Raw genomic sequence first — 27,349 nt, 5'->3', positions numbered from 1 at the left:
GCGCTCAGAAGCCCTGGGGAATGCAGGGTGCAGGGGAAGGTTCACTTTTATTCTGGGGCTTTCATGACTGGACAGAAGAAAGTAAGCAAAATACCGACACACATACTCACAGAAGGCATTTTTCAAAGCCATCTGAATCCATATTAAAATACATTCAGGTCCTTTCGACGCCAGAAGAGAGAAAACGGCCCCTGCTGTGGCTTGGCTGCAGCAGCACCAGGCGGGCCCATTAAATGCACCATTTACTACTTCTCCATCAAAAATTGCCAACGAAATGCATCATGCTGAATCGCTCCATCAGCTCTCCATGATCCAGTAATCCCTTCTGGCCTTTATAGCCTATGGATCTGTGAATGTACGCTGCAGCAGCTAAGTGAAAGAGGCAGGGACAACTTTGGTGTCACCAAAGACTATTACGCTTCAAATATGCCTTCCCTTGGCCTCTCACTCTGCGAATAGAGAAGTTGTGCACGTCCAGAAACCTGGCATCCGCTCTTATGAACGGGCTCTTTGCTGTTTAGTGAACGCGATGCCAAGCCAAGCTGGTTCACGTGTCTGAGTAAACTTCCAAGACACGGCAGTGCTGTTCCCAGCAGGATGTGGGGCCCTCGCTCTTGGAGAACTTGGCTTCTCCGTGGTGGCCCGAAGCGCCTTGTGAACAACTCTGGTGAGATATTCTTTCCTAGCAGGTCCCAGAAGTGCGCAAATAAGACCCGAACCAGAAAGAGCTGCAATGCTCTATGGAGTTTGAGCTTCTCCTCTGGGTTTGTTAAAATAAAATGTGGGAATGCTTCCCCACGGAAGGAATGCCTTTGAGACGATACAGGATAAGACAGGTGGGTCAAAGAACAGCTTATGTGTATTTTTGTTTTCTCTCTCTTTCCTCAGAGTTCATAGATATCAGGTGCCATTTTTCTCTATCTACCTGAACCCCAACAAACACGACACTTTTCTCCACCAAGACCAGCAGCCAAAATGCTCACAGACTGGTGCTTAGGTAAGATACGCGATAAACATTAAATATCGCTTTCTAGGAAGACAACTTGCTGAGCGCTCCCACCTCCAGCCAGAGGCAGCGGGACACGGCAATACACCGAACTCTGTGAAGCAGCCCTGCACGCCGGAAAAGGGACATTTCCTGCATCACAGGCCCTCCGGGCCTGGTCTCTGGCTGCACCACACACCCTCTGTTCCCGGCAGCCGCTGACTTCACTCAAGGCAAAAATCAGCCCTAGCAAGACCCCAAAATAGGGTCAAACTGTGAAAAGGTCACGTCTTTCTGTCTTCTCCTGCAGAGAGGCAGAGGGAGGTTAGGACACCGTCTCCCATCAGGTGCATTCGAGCCCCACTGCCTTTAAAGCAAACCTCTTAAGAAGCAGTTGAGTTTGGATTAATATTTGATGAGCAGCAGCATGCTGCTGGTTCAAAGATAAAACGGTGTTTTCCAAACAAAAAGGCCCTGACTGCAGAAGGGAGCCCACTGAGCCGACAAACAAACAAACAAGCCTCCCTTCCCACCCGCCTGCCGCAAGCCGAGCCGCGCACGCACAGCGCCCGGGCAAAGACGGCGGAGCTGAGGACGCGGGGTTGCCGCGGGCCGGCTCCGAGCTGCGGCACGGCCCGAGCACGCAGCCTGCGACCTGGGGAGGAGACCTGCCTGGAGCCCTGAAATGCAGCGGCTGCGGTTCGCCGAGCTGGCCGATGCAAGAGGATCTGCACCGGTTTGGGTACCCGCCACCTTTGGCCTCAGCCCAGGTGGAGCTTGCTCGGACTTCAGGAAAAGCACCGGTGGTCTGAGAGCCCACCAGCGTGCAGCGACGTGGCTTGAGCTTTGCTTGGACGCATGAAGCCTCCTGTGATGCCGCACAGCACAGCAGAAGGGGCTCCCTGGCGGCACCCTGCTGCTACGGGGCGCTGACGGTGGCGGGGGAAAGCTGCCCCTTCCTCTCCCCCGCTGCGGCTGGCGTCGCTTGGAGCTGCCGCCTGCCTCCGCCGGCGCGTCTGCGGGCAGAGCACCACGGAGCCGCTGTGCCAGGCTCCGAGAGCGAGGCGCAGCGGCACGGAGCAGCGAGGGCGGGCGGCTCCTCCAGCCAGCCCAGGCAGCGAGCATATGTGCGGGCAAATCGCACAGACTGCTCTTCCTCTAGTAACGCGCTTCCCACGCGCCGCGGCCTCTTGGCGGACGATTCTGGGATGGAGGGGGGAGGAATATGGGAATTTACTGACTTTCTTTTGCTGCAAGCAAACGGGCAAGAAAGGGAAAGCGCGAGAGAGTAATTAGCTGTCGCCGTTGTTCTGCCACCTGTGATGGTGGGTAAAATTAATGGAAAGCAACAGAAGTCAGGGCTACGTGAACTGACTCGCAACCAGGCCTCCTCTTTGCTCACTTCAGATCTCTCTCTTTGCCAATCTTCTCTTGGCTTTTGATGTCTGTTGTGTGTCTGTGGGGTGTTTTTTTGCTGTTATTATTTATCACTCGCAGTGAGAAAGAGAATCTTTAAAGTGGCAGAAGAAAATGGGAAAGTTTAATATTGCAAGAGGCAGAGTCCCTCAGCCTTTTGGGCTTCTATGGTAATGATTATTTTTGCGGAGAGATGGGGAGCTGGTACAGCCAGGGCAATAATAAATATCTCACTCTGGTGCACTGATACAGTGCTCTCCTCCTCAAGGCTAGCAGAGACCTTTGCAGGTAACGTTATCTTTGTAATCACGGCGGGGGACGTTTCTAGCCAACCTCCCGCATCGGCTGCGTTTCTGGGGTGCATGGCACTCCTGAAACAAGGCCTGGGGCTGACGGACAGACAGGCACGTACAGACAGAGGGACAGCTATCCCTCATCAGCTGCTCCAAGGCATCTGGCTCTGGACTGAATACGGCAGCTGTTTAACAGTATGTGCAACTCTCCGTAGCGGCCTAGGACCGGGCAGAAGATCCAGCTGACGCTGCAGCCGGAGCGAGGTCAGCGTAAGGGCTTCCCCGGCCCAGGCGAGAGGGAAAATGTGCAAACAACAGAAAACCCTGCTGTCGGGGTTAATTCACCCCTACGCCAACCGCCCCCCCCCCCCCCCCGAGCCTGATGCTCAACCTCGTGAGTGCGACACCGTGATCCCTCGCCAGCCCTCTGCTCAACGCCCCGTTCGCTTTGGTGATGCCGCCCATCCCAAGGTGAGCAAGGCTGCGGGTGAAAGCACCTGAAACACCTGTGGACAAGATGCTTCTTGTAAGGGAATCGCTGCCGCCGGAGAGGGAGGCAGGCTGGGATTTTAGCTTAAGCAGTTTCTCCAGCTGCTGGGGGTCCTCAAATAAGAAAACAAGTGAAGAAACCACGTCTCCAGAAAAGGACCACCTGCCCGGCCCTGACAGAAGAGAAAGGCACTAAGAGACTGAGATGGAAGCAAATTTATGACCGAGGGTTCTGGCTTTTCCTCCCATTAGAAAATGCCACTGAGGCCAAATGGAAACATTTCACGGGAGCCTGTCAATTCTGACAAAATGTCATTTAAAAACCCCCTCAGAACAGAACATTCTGCTACGGCTGTAACTTTCCATTCTGACGCTGGGAACAGAACACTCCGAGTTTTCATTTCTAAACAGGTTTTCGTTATATTAAAAAAATGTATGTGATGTATTATATAAGAGAGAACATGAACAAAACCTCTTAAGGAAAAAGCAGCTGTCTTGATTTTATCAAAACTGTGTTCTTACATTGACTGAAATGTGGGGTTTTGGCGGGGGTGGGGGAGATTGGGTCTCCTGGGAAATTGTGTTGAATTGTTTTTTTTCTTGCAGGCCCTTCTGTGAGGGCCTGCGCTTCCAAGTGCAGGCAGCAGCACCACAGGCTGCTGGTGCGTTTATTGCTAACGTGCAACGCGGGTCGTGGGCGCCTCTCGGCCAAGGGTCTCCATGCCCTCGCGGAGCCTTCGGGCAACGCGCTCGCGTGAGCTTGCTTCTCCCAGCTGGAAAACCACGTGGTGCAAAGCCGCCGCAAGAGCCCCTGCCTGGCTGGTGCCGGGCGGAAGGAAAGGAGACGGCGCGCTGCGCTGGTGATGCCACCGCTGCAACCCGCTGCCACCCTTTCGGCAGAGCCCGGTGACCCTTTGGCCGGTGGCTCTAGGCACATGGGACGCGGTGGTGGCCATGGGACGCTCATGGGGGGCACGCAAGTGTTGTGTGACGGCGTTGCAGTGTCAGAGCCCGGTGCAAATTCAAGAAAGGTGACAGCTTGCTTGCTTATTCATAACAGAGAGGGCACTGCAGAGCTGGCTGTGGATTCATGCCCAGAAAAGGGGATTTATACTGTTTAGACATCTTCCTTTGTGTTCAGAGCTGTTTACTGACAAACATATTGGGAGGTATTAAAAATAAACGTCGGCTGAAGACGAAGATCTGATATTTCTATCTGAGGATGAGGGAAGCCATAGAAAATGTATCAGAGTGGATCTCTCCCCAGGGAGAGGAAATATCACACTTCCTTTCTGTTGCCAGTTTATTATCTATTGCTTGTTTTTTTAAGGCAGAATAGGTTCATTTTCACCAGTCACGGGCTCCTGCTTGAATCCCTAGCCTCAAGCAGAGTCCCTCTCCCTGGGGAGACGTGAACGGCGCACACCGAGTGACCCTGGGCATCCCATTACTCACACCACGCTCATGCTCTCCTGCCTTTTCACACCTCTGAGACCCACGTCTCAATCCTGGGGCTTTACATGTTCCACTCCTTAATCTGTTTTCCTTCCYAGGTAGACGTGAGGTGCAAAAGGCRGCTYGGCTCATGTTTTCCCCTGTCACAGCTCCCAGCGCCTGACCTACACAGTACAGTCTGTTGATTCCAGCAAGATGTCCTCTCTCTGTCTCTCTTCTTCCCGAGGTGCCCTCAGAGCCGCTGCCTCCTTCATCCCTGCGCCCACACGATGCTCTCGCCTTGGGCTGTGTGCAACACAGTGCCCGTGGAGACTTTCGTGCCCAACAGCGGGCTTCAGCTGGAGGGACAAGGCTGCCACAGTGTTATAGGGGCTGCTGGTGGTTGGGCAAGTTATTTGGGCCACCCCTCATGATTCAAAGAGTCCTGGCTTTATTTAGGGCAGATGCTTGGCATTTACAGTGCCCCTTTAGGACAGGCATGCATTTTCATACTTCTGGAAATGCCGGCAACTAGTGGATAAACACTACAAAAGGTCTGAGGGTCTCGCTGCTAATCATGGGTCTTGCACTGCCAACATCCGGGCCATATTCTGCAGGAGTAAATCTCTTTTTTCTTTGGCTGCTTCAGCTCCAAGTAGGATTCTTCAATTTCCATACTAAAGCCTTAAATCCTGTCCTCTCTTTCCAGCTGTGATGTCCTGCTCCAGAGGACACACGGAGACGTCTGTCTCCTTTTCATAGCTGGTGAAGAGCTTTGGGATCTTTTGGAAGGGAACTGAAAGTCCCCCAAATCAGTCAAAGCCATTAAAGGGAAGGAAGCCCTGCAGTGCACTTGGAATCCTGTTTACTTGTCACAGTGGTAGGGAAAAGCCTTGTGTGATGTTAACATGTTAAGGGAATTTAAGAAATGAAAAACTAAAGTGCTTGAATTTTTCATGCCTCTTTTTTTAAAATCCTTTTTATAAGAAAATATAACCCGAAAAACTGCATAATTAATTTTGATATGAAAAAGTCCATCATGAAACGAAACATAAAGCACTTTGCAGGAAAGCAGAGAGCTCTGTAGTGCAAGGAAGACCAATGCTCAAGCAACCAGGAAGGGTGCAAAGACACATGGCCTTGAGATGGGAAAGGAGGAAAGAAGATGGCTGCAGACGGCACTTGTAGCTACAGGGGACAGCAAAAACCCTGCACTGATGRGACGACACCAAAGGTGGGAGAAGAGCACGGCGGGTCTGCGTGCTGTTTGGTGGAGAAAAGCAACCCCGYGTTGCTTTGGCCAGGGAGAGCCGCATACCCAGAGGGTGGAAACAGCTGGGACCTGGTACCAAGAGGAAAGAACAGACCAAAGCCTTTCAAGGCTGCTCTAACACRCACCGGGGCTAGCTGGGGCTTAGCCCAGGGCAGAGCTGCTTTGGGCTGCGGAGACGCAAGTAAAAGCCCCCTCCCCCTAAGGCCGAGCTGAGGATCAGGCCAGACGAGCTGTCTTTGCAGCAGAGGTGGTCAGGCTCTTGCCACAGTCTTGTTCCTCGGCCAAACGCAGTTGTTTTGCCTCGGACTGTACAAGAAGCAATCGAGGTGTAACATGCACAGGGGAAGTTCACCCAGATACTTCCCCAGGTTGTCACGCACTTCTTTTTTCTTCCTAACTGTAAATATGGAAACAGGACTATTTGTATCTTTGACATTAATTGACTTCTCAAATTAATAACTCTTCTGTGTAACTAGGAAYGCAATTATTGCTTTGCTGTGCTGATAGCAGATATCCAGCCGGAAGGAATCATTCCTACCAGCAAACTCAACTGCACTAATTAAGCTGTACAAGTCTAACAGGAGGTGGGTCATGGTAACCTGTCCCTGGAGGTGCCTCCTCCGTTATTATAAACTGGTGCTGTTGCAAAAACATAACTGATTGCACGCGTGTGTGTGCATGCAAGGAACTTCAAGTCAGGAGCGATGAACGGCTGATTACAGTGGTGGGACATGAGTATATGTGATTGCTGTGAAACGTCTCCGTGCTGGCTCAGACAAGGGCTGTCCTGACCAAGAGTGGGTACCGAGCTGGAGCCAGGAGCCRAGTAAGATGCTCTCTTATCTTGAGGTGTGATGACAACCCGCGCCTCTTTCCGTATCTTTTTGTTTGCCTAGCCTGAGAAACCTTTGAGAGATGGGGTGTTTYTTAATGCTAGCAGTTCCCATCGGACCCCATGAGTATTGAGGGGCCCATGGCAGCGACTCTGTGCAGAGCTGTCTGCGCACCCTCTGCAGCAAATGAGACGGCGTCTTTGAATGCAACACAATGAGTAACGCGTCTCACTGCTGCAGGACGCGACCCAGGCTGTGATCCTGCTCATTATTCCCTGCCCTTGGTGATTCCCGATCAAGGGAGGCTCGGGACCCACTTGGCACAGGGGAGCAAGCTGGGAGCCCCATGCGTTACCTTCTGCCCATAGTTATTGCAGTTTCAAGCAAGACAGTTTCCTCCTGCAATTCCCCCCTGCGATGGCCTCATCAGTGCCAAATCGAGCCCTTCAATCACTCATGCCCTGCTCCGAGCTCACCGTGGCCAGTGGAGGGGCACCAAAAGAAGACCCTGGCTACGTCCTTTGTCTTAATACAGAGCTGGAGAGGAAGGAAAAGGGGCCTGGGTACCACCGTGGTGAGAAATGGCTTGATACACAGATGCATTAGGAAGGGAGGGTTGGGGGTTATGGCAGAGGGAGATGGCAGGTTTGACTTCAAGTTTCGTGTCTTGCAAGCTCCCCCAGCTCAAAAATAGTCACGGATGAGGCTTGTTCCAGACTGTTGAGGTTAGAGAGGCCTGGGGCAGGTGCTTAAGGGTTACATGGAGAGGTTAATGGAGCTCTATTGTTCAGAACATAAAAGATTATGCAGAAAAAAAAAAAAGAATTTTCCCATAATAGAGTTTTCATTCGGCGCATTTTGCTAGTTATGTCCCCAAACAGATGGCTCCGCCAACTCCGTGCCAGGCCTCTAATCCTCTCTAAAGCACCAGTGAATCTCTGACCGAGGACTTGCTGCATGCAGCAAAGCGTACCAGACGGCCTAATGCGGCGGCAATCGGAGCCTCTTAATGTATAACAACATCATCAAGGCAAGAACGGTATCGTGGAGCCAGGCAGCGCTGGCTTCCTCAGCAGCAGGAGAACTACGCCAGAGCAGCTCTGCGGGGGTCAGAGGCTGCGTCTGGCTCCAGTGGTCACATCCAACGGCCAGATGAGCTACATCTAAGCACAGCCTGGGGAGGACAGCAGCGGCAATGGGRGTGAGCTCAAATAAATGCCAGGTGGCAATAAATACGGGAGCAAGTGGAATAGCTGCCAGAAATTGCATTCAGAGCCATTGACCACTCTTGGGTCACCCAGAAGAAGTAACTCTGTTTGGAGTGGGGGATATGAAGGGCTCTCCAGTGGAGGGCTGGAGCTAAGGTGCAGCGATGGCGAGCGGGGCGGCCAGCTTACCTGTACTGGGTCACGGCAGGGTTCGCCTTGGCGGAGCAGTGGAACTTGACAGTGTTATCCTCTAGGACCGGCTGCGGCTCCACGGACAAGTTCACCAGTGGTGGGTCTGCAAAGAGACAGTGACAAGCCCGTGAGTGATGTGAAGATCACAGTCCAGAATCCCATTGCCCACTGACTGCCAGGCTCCCCAGGTTTTCTGGACCTGGAAAGCAAAACTCGGTCGTGAGAAAACAAGGCAACCCCTGCTGAGACTCCTTTGTGCTGGGATATAATGCTCAGGGCTTTGTGAAACAGGGTACAGAGTCACATTGTGCACGTGGCTGTACAGATACGCTCTCGGACAGCTCTTGTCTTGGATAAACAGAGAGGGGAGCCAGTGCTAGGAGGAAGGACTACAAATATCCACAGCCCAAGTGACGTGACACCTTGGTTACCGCTTTGTTTCATGAGTAGGCGCAGCCCCAGCCTGGCTGGGCAGGCCTATCGCGTTTCCGCCTCAGGAAAATGTTATCTACCAGGCTGGTTTTCTTTTTCCCTTTCTAGCTCTATGGTCACATGTTCCTCAAAGCAGGCAGCACTCAGCCAAAAATATCTTCAGCCGCTTCCCTCCCATCTCCCCTCTGTGCCCAAGAGCCACCAGCAAGGGGTTCTTTCCCAGGATGTATGGTGAGATGAGGGTTTCTCCAACACACATACGTATACCTCATATAGGGGAATCCTTCTGGACCCAAGCCTAGATGAAAGATGCTGTCCCTGCCTCTCTGTCCATCTACTGCTACAAACCAGACCCACACACAGAGCTGATATCTGGGAGTAGAAGAGGCTCAGATGTGGCAGAGGCCTGCAGTACAGAAGTCCTTTGGGGTAGACCCCTGCCAGGACAGCGGTGTACACTTTTTTTATCTCCTTTACTTCTACAGGCTCCAAACCCTCCTTCCAAACAAGGGTGCTCSCATCCAAGCACCTCCCCACACCAATCTACCAGGCTGCCACACCAAGCACACCCTTCGACATAGCATTTCACTTCAAAAACATTAATGCAGGCTCTGATTCCCATTTAAGGAAATAAACTTGCCCGCTTTGAAAAGTTCCCATTTAATATCTCACTGTGCAATGATGATCTTTTGTATATCTGTTGACTTGAAAGTGACATTTCTGCTCTTTCATCAGCCTAATCATCTCTGGCAAGTCCTTATTGGTGTCACAGGCCTTTCGGTTCCTCCAACTGGCGCTCCGTTCCTTTCCTCCTTTTACATGATAAGCATCTAAATGCTTTAGCGGCAAACAAAATTTCGAAGAGAACTGATGAAAGCAAGCAAACAAGAAGAGAAAAGGCTGGGACGTTTAGGTGGATAATAAGAATATCCAGAGCTGTTTTAATTTTTAAATGATACCTCAGAGAGGGTGTTAGACTTCCAGCTTCAGGTTTTAAGGATGAGACCTCATTTGAGAGAAGAAAAAACTTCATGCAGTATTTCGGAGCTCTTCTCTCTTCCCCGAGGCGCCGTCACAGGTCATTGTTAGACAGCACAGCGCTGCAGAGACCCACGATCGCACTCTGCCCAGCAATGCCCAGAGTGGTTAGTTAAAAAGGAAAAGCAGCCAAACAAAAAGCAGACCGAAATGGCTGTGTCAAGAGGTTTTCCAGAAGGTTGAGATGATGCCTGAAGAACAAGCTGTCCTGTTGCAAACCGCACTGGGGCCACGGAGCGGGGGTGAGGCAAGCTCCTCAGTCCAGTYGTGCCCTGAAGTCTGATACGGCATGCGCAAAAACATATCCTCAAACAGGATGCACTACGTGTTCACCTCTACTTGCTGCCTCTCTCCTCTTCCTAACTGTCTCAGCAACACTTCTGCTGGTCGGACCATGGGGAACAGACGTGGTGGAGCATATTCTGTGTGCCAGAGGGYAACAGGGCCACCCTCCTCTTCAGTGTCTGCGCCAGTGCCTAGCTGCTTGGGGCTCCCCAGCTCGCCGTCCAAACGGCCGTCGGTTATTCGCGAGTGGGGCTGCRTTGCGCCGTGTGCTCGGCAAGGAGGCTTGAAGACATTGGCAAGCCTCATGGAAAATTAATGAGAACACTGGGGATTTTATCTGCAAGACAAACTAAGCCGGGTCTGAACCACTGGGGGAAAAAAAAAGGAAAATAAAGAAGGTGGCTTGGGCCAGAGCTGCGGTGGAGAGAGGGGGACAGCCCTGGTGACCTGAGGGAAGCTAAGCTGATTTACACCCATTTCCCTTCACGTTTCATGTGGGTGAACATCCTGGAGCACCGTGCTGGTGAAAGGTGTCAGCGTCACGGGGCTGGAGACTGCAGTATGTACTGCTCGGACGCAGTTTAGTTATGGCTCTATTGCAAGCCCAGGGAATGGTGGTGTTGAGCTTAAAGGGAACCAAGCTTTCCTGCTGGCTCCTCCCTCGGAGCCCAGGCCACCGGCCTCCTTCACTGTAGAAAGAGAAGGTCCTGCTAGATAGTTGGTTCTCTGGAAAACTTTGCTTGAAGATACAGGCTCTTCCTGGGCATACGGATGCGGGAACAACCCCACTGCCACCGCTCTTCTCCGTCCTCACCCTCCGTGGGTGAGGCAGGTTCTCAAATCCCTCCTGCCAGCGCTCAGGGTACCACTTTGCACAGGGAACAGCAACCAGTTTCACCTGAAGCGTGGAGTCAGCCCTTTGCCAGCTCTTGGGTGTATTAGGAGCTGCGGAGGAAAAAGCTGTTGGAGCAATGCTACGGGCGAAGGCACGGGAAGGACTAGCACCGAGGAAGCTGAGGGCGAGGAGAGGAAGGGAGAAAGCCTGTCYGTGGGCAGAGATGTTGAGAGCCCTCGGTTGTTTTGCAGGTCTGTATCCAAAGCAACCYTGCGTTATTCCGGCCTGCCTGGCGTGGGACGGGTTGGGATCATCCCTGCAGGAAGGCCAGCGGCTGGGAAAGAAGTGGGAGGCTCTGAGGGGGCCTCAGCCGTGACCTGGGCATGGAGCCGCGATGGGGCCAGGCACTGCGGTGCAGGCAGCCGGCGTTGGCAGCATGACGGAAAAGCGGAGGGCCAGCGCAGCGCTCCGCGTGCCGCAGCGCCTCCTCCTCCGCCGCGGTCCCACCTCATTAGGCCCGGTGATATTTACCCAGCCAGAGCCCCGCTTTGTCGCGAGCTAAGCCACCTGCCTTTTTGATGGGAAATTATGACGGGAAATTATAGGTATTTTCAATTTACCCTAATCTCATTTTAAAATGTGCAATTCAAATGACAATAAAGATGGGCGCAGTTGGGAATATAAATGAGCTTCACTAACATAACAGCCCAGAGATATATTGCGCGCTCCTAATTCATTTGCAGGCATCCTGACACTTCCCCATTGTTATACAACAACAGCTAATCACCTTCCTTTGTTAAGTATGAATCACGCTTCTCTTTAGTAGCTTCCCCATTGTTTGATGGGTTAGTCGCTGTGCCTACRATTTACAGAGGAGCCTCTTTGTATTAAAATGAGCCCGGCTCCCTCCTGCACTCAAAATAAAAAATGCAGATTAAAAAGAAGAAGAGCAAAGGAAACGAATTGAAGTCTTTGATCTCTCCTCTCGCAAGTGGGCTTGTGCTTTCTAACACGGTGGTAATGCTCCTGAGCTTCCCCACGAGCCGGCTGGTGCCTGGAATTGCGTGGGTTTTGTGTGTGCGAGTGGTGTTTTGGGGTATTTTAGGAAAAAAAAAAAAAAAAAAGACACAAATTGTAACTCATCAGAATGTAATTCCACTCGGTTACAATTATAATTCCTGCCTGGCTTCTTGTAATTAACTTGAATGATGGAATCAGATAGACCCAGCCCACAGGCAGCTGGGAGGRGAGCGTGCATGCAAATGCTCGCACGCGCAGGTACGGTGCATCCGAGCACGCTGGCGGGGGGGGACCAGCACCGCTCCTGACCCCTCCTGCAGTTAGTCAGGCACACGCACCCCAGTCAAACCRTCCACTCGGACTGTTTTCGCTTCAGTCCCTGGGAAACAAGGGCTGGGGAGGCACCACCAGCAGCGCCGGCCCCGCTGCAAGACCGTGGCGCAGTGGGGACATCCATGGGCTGCAGGCTCCGCGCTGGCTCTTGYGCTGCTCTGTGAGATGCTTCAAGACGCTTCTCCATCCTGCCCTCTCTGAGTCCGGCAGCCCAAATGATGTGCCAGGACTTGGTAAAATCCACAATAATTTCTTGCTCTCCCCTTTGGACACACAGACAACCTCTTTAAAATCTCTAGTCTCTCGATCCAAAAGCAGTCTGTGGGCAAAGGCTGAAATAAGCAGGAATTTGGAGCTTAAAGCAGACTAAGATGCCTAAAACCCTCTGTACCGCTTCCCAGGAGGAACAGCAAAAGGGAATGAAAACACTCCCATGCTACTAGGATAGAGACAGCAYGAGGGGCTCCAACACAGCAACGTGGCCATCAGGTTGCTCATCGCCCCAGCCCACAGACCCTCCACTTTCTGTCTCGTACTCTCACCTCCTGAAAAAAAGACTAAGTGCAGCCAAATCCTTCCCTGTCATGAAAAAAGGTGTAAAAATGAGCAACTACACGTGTGTGTGCAGAYGCTTGGAGCAAATGGCTTTGGATAAGCAATAACCCTGCTCCTCCCCATCCCGGCACGCCGGATGTGAATTTCCATACAGCCACTGGGCTCTAGCAGTATAAATAGTTTATGGCATATCAAACTATTAAACATGATTTTAATCCCACTTGCGATGTTCAGTGCATAACTCACAGGAGGCTGACTTTGATGTGGCTGGTGGAACGGAAATCACACTGAACAGATGTTCCAGCTGGAGTCGCTCAGTGTTTCCATTACAGACTCTGCTCTGGGTTTTTTTTCCTGGTTTCTTTTTTCTTTCTTTTTCCCCCTTTTTTTGGAAGGGGAGGGTGTTTATGACTCAGCTATTTCACTGCAGGTCAGGCTAAGCTTGGCAGGCAGATCCGGTGCCTGCATGAGATTGTTGGGAGTCAAACTTAAACTTCCCATCAGCTGAAATAGGATATTCTCTCGCACCATGAGCACACGCACGCGCACGCACCCTGTCTAGGAAATAAACCCCACCCTGGCGTTTCCTTGCTGAATGTGAGCCTTTTTGATGCCGTTTTCAGTGCAAAAGAAAATGAAAGCAGGAGAGTGATTTACCGGGCTGCCGGTTCCCGGGAGGGATTATTTTTGCTTCCCTGTGATTATTTTGCAAGGCATCGCTTTCAAACCGGAACAGCAGCTACTGTGCAGCTGGGCAGCATTTGCAACGGCGCGAACGGCGGATCCGGAGACGCGCACCCTCCAGGCCAAACGCAGCGGGCTGTGCCGAGCTGGGGAACGCTCACCGGTGAAACAACCCTAAGGATTGCTGGGCTGCTTCCTTATTCTTGAAGAAACCACTTCTTTTTTCCCAAGGTGCTACCACTCTGCTGGCTCTTGGACGAAGGCTCGCGGGAGGCCTCATTTCATCACCAGGGCGGTGCAGGGGGCTCGCAGCCTACCTTGCCTTTGCAGCCAGCCCTGCCTGAGGGCTGCTCTCCGGGACAAATGCCTGGCCCAGACTCTGCTGCTAAAGAAAAGCACCTTTAGCTCTACGCAAAGCGAACGTAGCTACTTCCCGACATGGTAGAGACTGTGTGAAGCTAATGGACTTGGCAGCATCTCGAGCAGGCTCTTGCATCCGGGATCAAATCCACCCCAGTACAGGCTGGTTAATCCATCTTGGTATTATTCTATCCCTCCATCAGCCATCCAGCACTGGGAAATTGATATCCTCATTAGACCCCATTAAGAACAACACACTTTTAATAGCTAGATAGGATATTATTATTATTACTTTCACAGCATGGAGTATTTAATGGCTCGGAGTGGAAACTGGTGTTCTTTATTGGRTCTTTCTCTTTTGAAAGCAGATTCCACCAGGCTCAGGGATTCAGCTCACGTTTCCTGCCCCGTACTGTACAGCACAGTGTAATGATGTCTCAGGCTTTGTGTTGTTTGTAGGAATGTGTGTGCGTCTCTAGCTATTGTAACTGTTTGCCGGCTGTGAAATAACCCATGCTATTATCTCATTTTATCTGGCCGGTTCTGTCAGGACATGCTATAGAGCGACCCAAGAGCCTGTTAATCTTCCGGCAGCAAAAGCTGCAAGTCTTAAATGGTGAATTTTCTGCTGTGCTTGAGTTTGTTCAGCCAGTTTTAATTGGACTCTGGAAAGCAGCTGGCATGCTAATATTGAACACCCTGCATTTGCAAATTGTTGGTAAATACAGCTGCAGGAATTGCGTGTGCAAATGAAGCCCGGCTGGAGAGAGGTCAGGATGAGCCTGAAAGCAACAGCTATTGYGGAGGCGGAGGGAACACTTGTGAAACATCTCAGCCAGCTGAACGCTTGAGGAGGAAGATTTTGCTTCATGGATTTACAGTAAAAGGTAAGCGGTATTACTCTCAGCACGCACCCGTCCCCATCAGATGGTGATCTGCACTAGCTGTATTTCACAGGAGGGACAACTCCCACAGAGCACTTGGTGTCTAACACGCTATCCAGATGGAGAACAAAAAGCTAACCACTGAACAGCTTGTAAGACTAGAAACACCCGTTTTTGTACCAGAAATCTTAATAAGCCTTATTTCTGCTATGGGCTGTGTCCAGAAATGCTGCAAAAGGACCCAGAGCTAGCTCAGCCAGCTGTGTACTCACGCTGGATATCGATGGTGACCGAAGTCTCCTTCCCGCTGGGAATGGCTTTGTTGGTGGCCCGGCAGACGATGCTCTCCCCGTTCTCAATGTCAGAAGGGGCGACGAAAAGCGTGCTCATGATACTCTCCCTCTTGCCGTCGCGGAGAAGCGTCTGCGGGGGGAGAGATGGAGATGAAACAAGGCAACTTCCCGCAGGAGAGAGGCGCAGCCCCTTTCCTCCTGGCTGAGAGTCGTGCTAGGCTCTGCACACAAGCTAGGCCTTGCTTTTATGGGTTTGTCAGCCAAACAGCAGTCTCTGCAATAACAATTCTCTGGCTGGAATCTGCCAAGAAGCCTTAGGGGAATAACACAGACAAATTTCACTGCGCTTTCCTGGGAATTGGGTACTTAACTCCCATCTGCTTCCTTCCAACCCTGCTGTGCCTAGACCTGAGAATCACAGCTCCAGTGAGATACATGTCACCCACCACCCTAGGAAAGGGGGAGCCAGGGGAAGAGACATGGCCATCGGCTTCTTGAACCTGGTGTCACCTTCTACACCTGCATAAAGCTGCCTGGGCCGATCCAGCTGCAGTTCACAGCCACTTTGCACAGTGGTGACACCAGCTGCCAGTGGTGCGGGACTGATCCTGCACAAATTCCCGAAGACAAGGGGATGGCAGCTCTGCCAAGGAGCACATGCTAATGTGGGCAAATACGGGGGGAACGGTGAGAGGAGCACCGTGGTCGCTAGTGTGCGAGGAAGGGGTTGAGCCTCCCAGCATTGCCCCGTGCGGGACGTGGCCTTGCTAAAGCCAGCTGCTGCCTTTCTGGTTACAGTGYGCTGGTGCCTGGGGCCCAGGCCACGCTGGGGTTGACACTGGAGCCAGCAGACACAGGTGGCTCCTGGAGCCAGTCAGTGCTCCCAGGAGTCAAGGCAAAATTTTCCCACTGGTTTTCATGGCAGCTGGACAGGGCCCTTTGGAGCAGAGACTCTCCCAGCAGAGGCAGGTGCAACCCCAGAGACTTCATGGTGCCTCCAGGGACGCCCTCATACCATCCTCGCTGTGGGTGGCTGTGCAATGCACCCAACGCCCTGTTTGCCTCCCCCATGCCAAGTGAAAAGGGGTCTGCTCCTCTGCCAGCTCACAGCCTCCCTCTCCTTGCCTGTCTCCCATATCCGCATCGGGGTGAGCCACGGGCCCCTGGCGGCTCTGCAGTTGTCCAGACCAGCCCATGGTAAATGATAACCACTCTGGCTTGCCTTCAACTGGTGTTCACTGTGACGGGGACCTGAGGGTGCCGGAGATCCAAAACCGTGGGCCTGATACAGCACTGGTTAACCACCACCCCTGCTCAGCCTTGGCGCCTCATTTCTTCCCTGGACTTATCTGACGTTGACTTTCAGCCATGAGGGCTCGTTGTGCCTTTATCTGCTAGCTCAGAGAGCCCTTCCTTATCAAACTCCTAATCCCCACATAAGTTCACACAGACTGTGACCATGTCACCCTGTAGCCTTGTCTTTGATAAACTGAACCCATCAAGCCCTCAGAGGCTCTCAAGATGTGGCACAGTTTCCAATCCTTTAATCATTCCTTGGGCTTTCCCCTGACCCTTCTCCAGTTTATCAACACCCTCCAGGGACCAGAAATGCCAGAAGCTCAGCTAGTCCTGGCCACTGCTAACAACGGCAAATGCCCACGGACACACCTATTCAGTAACTATTAGATTGTATTTTGGACCCTGCCAGATTTTCTCTCTGATAAGTCACCGCAATCAGCCCAGAAGCTGGGGAGGAGCAGGACCAAGACCTATCAGTCCTTGATCATCAGGGCCCTAAGTGCACCAGTTGCCTTTCATTTCCTTGAGGAACCTCATCTGGCACCTCCAAGGCTCCCCTGAGGACATCTTGAACCCCAAGCCGAGCACTGTGGGTCCTGGCTGCACAGGACCTTGCCCCATGGCTCTTCCAAGCTCCAGGGATCCTATAATATCCCTGTGGCCTTAGGGACCCCTGCCCCAATTCCCTGCRCCCTTCAATGGATATCGGGTGAGGGGATGGGGGTTTATTAGTCAGATGTGGCTAATCTGTACTGCCTGGCTGTGATTACAGTGGAATTATATATTAATCAGTTGATGAATTTCAAATTCAGAGAAACAAAGAAATTATCACTCAGTACAAATGTCTTCAGGCAATCAGTAACCTGAACAGCATTTTTACTTGGCTGACTGGAATATCTGGATCAAATAAATCTGGGTTGGGTTTTAGATTCTTTTGAAAAACTGAAAGAGAAAATTGAGGAATGGTCTTAATGGAAAGTTCAAAAGGGAAAGGTTTCTCAGACCCCCAAAATCAAAACCTCCCATTCCAAAAATGGCTACAATTGGCCAGTAGTTTTTCTGAAGGGTGTTTTTTTTCTTTTTTTTTTAAGGCGACAAGGTTAAGACAGTCACAAAAATGTTTTATATGGTCAAGTCAGGGTTTCCTGTGAATATGTGGGGGGAATGTGATGTTCGAGGTGCCAAGTTCCGGTGGCAGCGGGTGCTGGCTGACCCCCTCTGCACACACCTAGCCCTGGAGTGTTGCTTTTCCCAGCTCATGGCAGGGAAGCATTTGTGGAAGGGCCTCATGGAAATTTCCAGTAAGGCAGGAGAAGCTGAGGTTCTGCATCACTGCTGCCAACCCCAGCTGTGCAAGACTATTTTATAATAGAAATAATCAGCAGTGGTTCTTTTTACTGGCTTTGAGTTAGGAGCTCTTAGGATCTTTTGGGCTCATGATTATAACTCTTGTACAACCTCATCTAAAAACTTACTTTTGGTGTTTTATGAAGACTGGGATTCACAGACAACATGATTCCAGCAGCTGGGACTTTGGGGAAGGGGGATAATAAATGAGGGATTTTTGATAGAATTGGGAGAGCTGGTTACACACCTCCAGATCAATCAACACCCTCTGTTTCTGCCCCCAGGGAGAGGGAAGATGCTTCCCCCACGCACAGAACAGGGCTTCCCTCCCAGACCATCTCTGTGAGCCGCTTAAGAAGCAAAGGAAGTCTCTGCATCCCATTTGAGATGGATCTGCAGTTCCCATGCAGCCTGAAACCTCAGCTGTGGAAGATTCTTTGGAAGTCTTTTTCTAAAGAAAAATAAAAGGGGGGGGAGGGTATTCTTCCTTCTCTGCTACTCACTACCTGTGYGTCTGAAAGAGAGAGGGCTTCACTGTCAGCTCCCCAGGGCCAGGCCTGCAGTGGAGAGGAAGGCTTGGAATGAACGGAGTAAGTTAAACAATTGCATGTTAATGGCCTGGATTTTAATTACTTTCACTTGAATTGGCAGAGGGAGAGGTCAGTTCTCTCTGGCTTTAATTAGCGCTGCCTCTCGCATTGCACATGGGGAGATGGGGCCATTTTCCCCTCTGTTCATACCCATCAGCTACAAGGAAGCAGCAGTAAGGCTTGGCACAGCAAGTTGGTTTAAGCTGTCTTCTGGGATATCAGTGTGCTTTGCGGAGCAACAGGGAAGAATAGAGGAGACTGTTTTAGCTCTGTTTTGTTTTTCCAAGCAAACTGGGATATTGCTGGGGCAAGACTGGATGGAGGCTTCACAGTAGTAGCACAGGGTGAAATGTTTAATAAAAGATGTCAAGGGCTTGTGAGAAGTAATGCCTGTGACTCCAAACTTTGAAGTTGCTTGCATTAAAATTGGCTGGAAATGGATTCATTTTGTGTCTTGAATTTTGTTCTTTAGAAATTATCATTAAAAATGTCAAGTGTTACTGAATCTTTAGTACTTACCAGACATCAGGCTTCTATAAACAGGAGAACATGTTGGTACCCATTCTAAGTACACTGCTGATAGCTCTTTGATGTTTTCCTTTATGACCCAATAAAGGCTTTCCATTTAAATTAAAAAATGCCAACAACTATGACAATTTTTCATGGAAAATTGCAGTTAAGAGGCAGGGACATACATCACTGCAAAAACCTTTTGTTGCAGAAGTTCTGCTACAGCCAAAGCCAGGTCAGTGCTGGCTGTGTGCTCCTCTAAGCAACACTAGAATGATGCCCAGGTGTGATTTTGAGAGGAGAAAGGGCACACGAGGCAAATTATCAGCGCTAAGACAGTACAAAAAGAGAGCCAAATTCAGAGCGGAGCCCATCTCAGTGACAGCTCAGGGTTTCTTACATTTTCCCAGTCACGCTTTCCTCCCAGCCCCTCCGTCAGGGAGGTTGCGTAGGGTGATGTGGGGTGTGAGTCTCAGCTCTGCAGAGTTGAAGGAACCGCCTAGATGTACCAGGGTGGTGTGAAGAGCAGTACCAAGCCTGGGATACCTTTCTGAACGGCGTGGAAGAGCTCAGTGTGCCTCCCCAGCCCTATCCTGCCTCACCTTGGAGTAGGTGGCTCCATTGATGACTTCTCCTTTCCGCATCCAGATGATGGAGGCTGCTGGTTTGGCGTTGTCCGCATGGCAGGTCAAGTTGAGGGGGTCTCCCGCTCGCAGGCTAATGATCGGTCCCCCCATAATGACTGGATCATCTGGAGGAACTGCAAGGAAACAGCACAAAGGAGGGCATGTCATTTGCTAGCATTAAACCAAGCTGCCCATTGCTACATGTGGGGTCTGGGCTGTCAGCAGTCATTAAAAAGGCCCATAAAAAGCAAACGGCAAGAGCAGACAGGACTGTGATCTCCACACCTCCCTGGGCAGATGGTTTTAAAGAGGCTGTGGCTGGATGCAACCCTATTTCAATATGTTACAACTGGCTTTCCTTTCGCTGCTCRCATAAAAGCTGTGCCCCAGATTTGAACAGAGCAGCGGCAGAAACCGGCTGGTATTTTAGAGGGGACACAGCACAGGCTGCTGCCTGAGATTTGCAGTAATGCGAAGGATCAGGCTTGTGGCAGACAAATCCACGGAGGGCTACTAACTACACAGAAACACTTCTGGCCCCGGATGTCCCTGAGCTGCAGACTGTGGGAGGCTGGAGAGCATTTGGAAGAAATATCATTGCTTGCTGGCCCTGTTCTTCTATTCCTCCCTAGGCAACTGTAACTAGCCACTGCTGGACACAGGACAAGGGGTTTGATGGGGCTTCGGTCTGACCCCTGGTCCTCTGATTGCAAACTGGAAGGCAAGCAAGCATGAGCTGCAGAGGAACAGCTCTTGCTCCAGACAGGAGCCGGAGGAAAAGCACCGGCTTGGGCCGACAGAGGAAAGATTGCACATGACAAAGGCTGGGGAAGCCGCCAGCGTACAAAGAGCAACACGTGGCGCAAAAGGCCTCGGCACTCCACTTCTGGCAGACCAGGGGGCAGGATCCGTGCCAAGGCCTTGGGGGGAGCGTGCCTCTCCTCCCTAACAGCCTGCTGCAGAGCCGAGAGCAAACCCGCTCGCCGCACGCACGCGCCAGCCCTAATGGCGGAGAGCGCGCTGGGCTCCCTGGCGCAGGGCTGCACCGCGCGGCCCCCTTGGGCTTCTGGCAGGCAACGTGTGAACTGCTGAAGGCTTTTAGAAGTTCGGCAGCTTGAAATGCAAAAGAGCAACTGGGGGATCTTGGGGAGCGGCTGGGCTATTTGGTCCCAGGGGCAGGTACCTGTGGGGGGAGAAGGGGGCAGAGTTATCAGAGCGACAGGGACATGAGGGATCTGGAAGCGGAGAGCGGGGGGCTGGATTTGGACCGGTATCTTTTGCGCTCAGGGGGAACAGCTTATCGGGGGCATCAGGAGCACAGTTGCTAGATGATCGCCTCTGAACAGGGCTCCCTCGGCAGCCCTCCGTCACGGAGGGATGGAGGATCCGCTGCTCGCTCCCCTGCCCCGCTTTGATTTCCCTGTTGCTTTCGCTCATCGCCTGGGCCACCGTCTCGCTGTACAGAAGGCTGCCAAACTCCTCTCGCTCAGTCGGAGACGCCCTCTCGCCACAGTGAGTCTTTTAAGCATCTCCCTCTGTGAGAGCAGATTTTGCCGGGGGTGTCAAGGAGACATTTAAGATCTTAACCTTCCTTTGAAACCGCCTCAGCCTGACAGCCTGCGCGAGCCTGCGTCCTCATTACAGGCCGTGGCTTTGCTCGGTATCGCACCGCCCCCGGGCACCTCTGTTTCTCGCCCTGGGAAGCGTTTCATGCCGGAGACCGGGCGGGATGGAAACAGGGAAGCTGGAGACGAAGGGGATCAGCCCTTGAGGCCTGGCATCTCTGAACACCACCAGCACAGCGAGAGATGGGAAATTCAGTTTGGAGATCAGGGCCACCCTTTCATCCTGCAGAGAGGACCTTTCATCTCAGCTACACTAATTGGGTCTACTCTAGCCGAGACCCGCTCTGGAGATGAACAGAAGCCTTTGGTCTCTACAGCCGTCCGTCCAGCCTGGGGGCTCGCGTACCCTACGGAGCACGTGGATGAACAGGGTGGTCAGGATGGGAGGGAGGGACACAGGGACCAGTCTGGGGGGGTCAGGAACACCAGTGCTTGTGGGTAGCACCTTGGGATGCTCTAGGACAGGAGAGCGCATTTGGGCTTGGACAAGCAAGGAGGCGGACGCTGCAGCACCTTCTGCCCAAGCACAAGAGCTCATCCTAGCAAAGGGCGTTGAAGGAAATCATGGCTTCATACACAGCTCGGAGAAGGCCAAACGGTTGGCAAATGCCTCCTGCCATCCAACATCCCTGCGGAGGGGATGCTGGTGGGGGAAACCTGCCTGTTTTCACCCAAGTGGAGCTGCTTTTGTCGCACGTCTGTGCCGCTCCCCCCTCTCGGAGCTGGCTGGCACCGGGCTGAGCCCTGCAAAGCGAACGTCTAAGCCGGGCAAAGACTGCTTTGAAAAGCCCAAACACATCTCTGCTTCTGAGCTTCCTGGGCGTTTTAGCTGGCCGAGAAATACTTAAAAACCCGTTGCTAGCTTCTCCAGCACGGGGCTGAATTCACAAGCTGGAAAGGGATTACGTTCTCCGACAATTCAAAGGTGGCTGCCCGCATCAGCAGAGGATTTGTAGGCAAGGCAGATGTGCTGGTTACACACAACGCTGGTCACACACGCATCTGCCAAATGCTGTGAGTAATGGGATTTTTCAGCTCAGTGGGTGGAACCCAAAAACTGGGGGGAAAAAAAGGCTTTTCTACGCTGATTCAAAATGTACATTTTTCAGGTTACAAGAAAGTGAAAAATGTGAAAACCAGTGTTTTGGGTTACTCTAAATGCGGCAGCCCCTGAAATATGAAAACATGAAACTTTTGCTTCATTCTGTTGCTATTTAAGTACTAAGGAAGTATTTTTTTTTTCACTTTTTAAAAAACACATTCATTTCACTGGATGCATTTATACTGTTTTCAGAAAAGAAATACATGTTTTTCAACACTTTTTTCCCCATTGAGGCCATTAATTGAATTTGATGTCAGCTTGTGAAATATTGGAAATTCATCCTGTGAAGCATGGAAAAAACCCAGCTCACAACCCTTCCCCTGAAGGGCGTCTCAGAATTAACCGAAGGGACTTGTACAGGGCGACGCTGAATATTCCTGACCGGTGTCCTGCAAATGGCTGGTCCCACTGGCTGAAGTGCTGTTTTGCAGCCACCAGTTTAACATAACCCCCCTCAAAGCAGCCCCGGCTGTCCTTTAGCCGCCCCGTGAAGCCCAGGGGACATTGCGGGATGAGGGACAACCCCACGCAGAAAAGCATGGCGCTGCCTGTTTTCCCTGTGCCAGAAAACCTTGTTTTCTAACCTCTTGCTTTGCTCCTGCTTCAGTCTATTGGATTAGCAGCAAGACAGGGGGAGGTGATAGAGAGATAAGAGGCTCCAGAGGAGAGAGAAAAGGAAGAGAGGGCGAGAGAATGGGTCCTGATTACAGCTTCCCAAATAAGTGGTTATCATCCCCCGGTTATTCATGTAGCCATGAATTATTGATCGTCTTCAGGCTCACTAACCAGGGGATCTGGTTGGGGCGGAGAGGGTTTGATGAATAGAAATCAGCAATGTCTCTCAACATCTCTAACTTCTGCAAAATGAAGGGCGATGCATCACTTCCCCATTCAATCTCCAGCCTGGAAAACGAGGAAGGAAGAGGAGAACGAAAGATGAAAAGAGAGGAAGAAAGAAGGCAAAGCAAGAAGCCAGGAGCACAGAGCCGTGATCCATTATTCATCCCCTGCGCTCCCAGCATTGGTTATCATCATAAGGTACCACTACAGAATCTGGTCTCCTAATTTTTAATCACGTAGATGTAGAAGTGCTAGCCTTTCTGATTAATTCCGCGATATAAATAGGAAGAGTTGTTTGGGGTTGTGGGKTTTTTTTTTTTCCTGACAGCAAAGAGAACAGAGTTAACCTTTACATGCCTGGAAAATTTAGAGAGAGAGAGAATAAAAGGGATCAATGAACTTCGCACACGCTGTCTGTGGGTGTCACTGGTGGCTGCTTGATGGAGAAACACCTTTGTACAACTACCTGTCTGCACACACATTCACAGACCCGTTTATGCGAATAAATGTTTATCTGTACACATGAGCATATGCCAACATACGCACGCGTGGACACACACGCTCTAGCCATGTCCAGGGTTGCATGCAAACCCGCTTGTGTAGCACAGAAAGGCAAGCGCGTGCACGCACACCCACGCGTTACACCTTGTCCTTGCACAAACACGGAGCATCCGCCGGCGCCGAGGGCAGCCCTCYGCAGGGTTCCTCTTAAGAGACGTGCCTTGGGCAAGGCTTGGGAAAGCCTGACGCAAGCCCACAGGGTGACGAGCGAGCCGGAGAGCTAGACGATACGCAGCTCGCCTTAGGGGGGAGGGTGCGCTCAGTCCTGATGGATTATCCCCAAACGGACATTTGTACTGAGACCTTGTGGGAAGGGAGGTGGAACCTCCCTGCAGAAGGTTTCCTGCTCCTAAGAGCGCACTCAGGACCTCAGCTGCAGGATCTGCCAAAGACAAAACTTCCCAAAGAAAACACGGCACATTTTACCTTCTCAAAACCCCAATTTTCTGTCAAAACATGCAATCTGCCGAATATTTTAAAGCCAYGGAGGACAGGCATTAATCTGTTCTGCATAGCTGTGGGCTGCCTGGATGAGTACGTAAGGACAGCTTGGGGTCTCTGCTCCTTGCCCTTTGCAGTGCTTTGGGAAAACCACATTTTAYAGCCCATCAGCATAAAGAAATACAAATAAATGCATGCTGCTCTTGGACTACGTACTCAGCAACTTCTTAAATTAGTTGACTAGTTAAGAGTCCTTCCTGCAAACAGTCCTACCCTGCAAACCRTAACCATCTGAGTAATCAATAAGACCATGCAGAATTATTCAGGGCTGAGCTAATACCCCAGGCTAACGCTACAGTTTTGACTAAGAAATAACATACATGTCTCTAAAGACTCATGGCCGTTAGACAGCTGGACACTACTGTGGCAAGCAGACAGAGCCACCGTTATTAGCAATAGTTATTGAGATAACAGGATTCTCCGGGGAGAAGTCAGCTCCTGGAAGTGGAGAAAGCAAAAGCCCTCGAGGCACGAGCGCTGCCTCCTAATTAACGCTGACCGCTTTTTGTTGTTGCCGGCATCTCCCTCCTGACCAGTTTGTGCAACGAGCCTCCTCTTTTCAAGGCGGCGTTAACAGAATCACCCCAAGTGCTCAGCAGCGGGGGACGACCGCCCGCCCAGCTGCTGGGGTGGAGAGGCAAATATTTAGCAGCCCCCGAGGACCGCTCCGAGCAATCTGCTGGCAGGTCACATTCACATGACGTAAGGCTCAGCATGTAAGTGTCCCCAGAGGAGTGAGAATACTTCCCTTGGGTAGGGAATCAGTGGCAAGYTGCTCATCAGGGCAGTGCCCTGTAGATACAGTGAACCCAGCGCTACAAGCACCACTGTCCACGCCGCCCACCTCCTACGCTGCTAGAATGATGTGCTTTTCCAATTTCCTTTWGGAAAAAAAACCAAACCCAAACCTTCATCAGACAAAGAGTTGCAACAGCAAAAGCAAAGACCAAGGTTACCCACAACCGAAGGCTCTGGGCCAGGGCAGAGCTTCTGCAGCCACCAGCACGCAGGGGGGCCCTCACTCCCCTTCCACAAATTGTCCAAATGCAGAGACAAAGCTGACAGTCCTCAGCCACAACCCACCCCTGAAATGTCCCAGGAAGGCCTGGGAACGCTTCCAGCATCCCAGCCTGCTGGGACGCAGCCTGCTGTTTGATTGCTCTCAGCAATACGTGGCACCGTCAGTGCTTTGCGGTCCAGGACTGGGGACAGGCAGACCCGACGGCATCTTCCAGCAAGGTGGCTCTCGGCGCGAACACGCAAGGCCCCATCGAGCTGAACAAGGACATGCCTGCTCCCGTGTTTTTCTCCCCAGCAACGCTGCGCGATGCTGCAGAGGAAAGCACGGGGGGCCCTGGGGAGGCAGCCCGAAGGGATCCGGCTGGCTCAGCCTACCCTCTCCTGCGGCGAGGAGGGATTTTGAAGCTTTGCTCTGGCCACGGTGGAGTATTTGTGTATTCAGACGCCGCGTCGCAGGCTTGTCAAAGAGGCATGTTTGCCTTCTGTAGACAAGGCAAGTTTATGAGGGCAGCACAGTACGCTGGCTCCGGGTGACGGTACCAGGCGCTCTCCTGATCTGCATACAGCTGCTCGCTGCGGGGAGGCCTCTGCGATACGAACCCCACAAACAGTGTTTTCCTCTGCCAACCGCACCTCCGCTCCGTGCTGAGGCATTTGGAGACCAGATCTGCCGGCTGGCGAAGCGCTCGCGAAAGCAGGGGACTTGGGCCTGTGGATTGCGTGGTCTCTGTCTCCCCAGGACGGCGCTGCCCTGCTGAAAGGAGCAGGCATCTGCCCTCTGCAAGGACTCCAGCACAGCAGCACCGAGGGGGCGACTTCGACAGCAAGCCTGGTGTTAATGCCAAGTTCAGCAGAACAAAGTATTGCTTAGCTGCAGTATCATTTCTGAGCTCTGCTTGGGACTGGCACATCCTATTCCCTGCCCGATAGCTGCAGGGGACGCCTTCCTTCTGAAGCCAACAACTGCTTTCCTTGCCAGCATCGGAGGAATTTGCAGAGGCCGGTGGTGTTGCTCTGCAAGACACCAGTGAGCCCTCAGGGCTTGGCCGGGTTCATGGCTGTTGGACTCGGTCGGGACAGACACAGAGAAAGGCTGCTGAGTTGAGCATAGGAATGGAGAAGCTTTCCTTCAAGGTGAGACCGGAAGAGTTTGGCTTGTTTAATTTAGCAAAATGAAGGCGAGGAGAGACAGTGACTGATGGCTGTGAATGTACTGGGGGAAGGGAGGGAGAAGACAAGGAAATAAGCGGGAATATTTGAAGGATGGGAAAGAAGGAAGGTTCCTTGTTTCATCATGCATCTAGAATAGCTTCTCAAGGGGAGGAAGAAACCAAATTGCTTTTAGGATGGAGCTTGCTATATTGGATAAGGAAATCCCCTTACCGGGACTGTGTTTCCAGCAGTAGTTTTCCAGCGGGCTGCCAGCCTGGGGTCTCACCGCATTACCAAGCCCTGAAGGCTACAAATTGAGAGGGTCTAAACAACTGCAGAACAGCTTACAGCTACATGGATGTTTAGCTTTTCATTTATCGGGACTTTACACATTTATGATTCAGATTTCCAGCAGCTCTTCATAGCTAGGAGGGATATAAACATAYTTTCAGGGTTTGGCCAATGCTTTAAAGACTGAGATCTGCTGCGTCTGAGTGATGTTACCCACGGCAAACCTGTGGGGCTTGGTGAGCCGGTTCTGGAGCAGACCTAATCCTGGCCTGCAACTGCCTCTTCCCCTTAACCATCTTGACATGCATCAGTTCCACCTCTCCCCAACCGGATGCAGTCYGGACTGCAACCACTTTGCAAACGAGGAGCTTCGCAGATAAGGAACACGGGACACGACAAAGTGAACGGCTGCTCTGAGTTTGCAAACGGGGTCAGCCGCAGGGCTGAGGGTCCTGACTCCAACCTGCAGTATTCCCTCCAAGAGCAACCAAGCAGACTTTCCTTTGCATCCCGCATCTGCAGCCTTGAGACCCTTTCYGCCTGCAAGCCGCTCAGCAGGACGGGGTTCAGCTCCTCTGCAAGGAAAGCAATCCCTCGGCAGAGCCTCCTGGGTCCTCTCTCGCCCGGATGAGGCAGGCTGAAGCCCTGCTGCCTGTTCCTCCCCGCCTGCCTGAAGGAGCTGGCCACGGGCAGCCTGCAAAATGCAGGSCAGCCGCGGGTACTCTCGGAAAGCTGCCGAGTGACGGAGGACAGGCAACAGATGCAGGCAAACAGCGCGGCCTGGGGAAAACACGCTAAAAAATAAATCAAAAGAAACAAGGGGAGCGGGGAGAAAAATAGTGATGAAAGTTTAAATAGTGCATCTCTTTCTCGGTCCTATTTGTCTTGTGGCGCTTCAGCGTGTGCGTCTGAGAGGAAGAGGATGCAGGGAGGTCACCGGCAATGATGTCTCCTCTCCGTCGCTAGCAGGAGGGGGACGAGCGCGCACAGCGGAGAGGCCTCTGCCACGAGGACGCTGCCYGGCCAGCCGGGGAGGCTGACAG

At 51.9% G+C, this 27,349-nt stretch overlaps 1 protein-coding gene across 1 annotated transcript in view; it reads right to left on the bottom strand.

Annotated features, from left to right (window-relative positions):
- KIRREL3 (kirre like nephrin family adhesion molecule 3) overlaps positions 1–27,349 on the bottom strand; it is a 136,358-nt gene that overhangs the window by 47,742 nt on the left and 61,267 nt on the right. The window contains exons 4-6 of the mRNA XM_026071706.1: positions 19,191–19,348; positions 14,822–14,972; positions 8,121–8,226 (exon numbers count right to left, since the gene is read on the bottom strand). Coding sequence (XP_025927491.1) covers positions 8,121–8,226; positions 14,822–14,972; positions 19,191–19,348 — 415 coding nt within the window. The remainder of the gene's footprint in view (positions 1–8,120; positions 8,227–14,821; positions 14,973–19,190; positions 19,349–27,349) is intronic.

The sequence above is a fragment of the Apteryx rowi genome, unplaced genomic scaffold, assembly GCF_003343035.1.
Source record: "Apteryx rowi isolate R43461 unplaced genomic scaffold, aptRow1 scaffold_33, whole genome shotgun sequence".
NCBI lineage: Eukaryota > Metazoa > Chordata > Aves > Apterygiformes > Apterygidae > Apteryx > Apteryx rowi.
The sequence above is the reverse complement of the archived record's forward strand: the minus strand, read 5'-3'. Positions and strand labels throughout refer to the sequence as shown.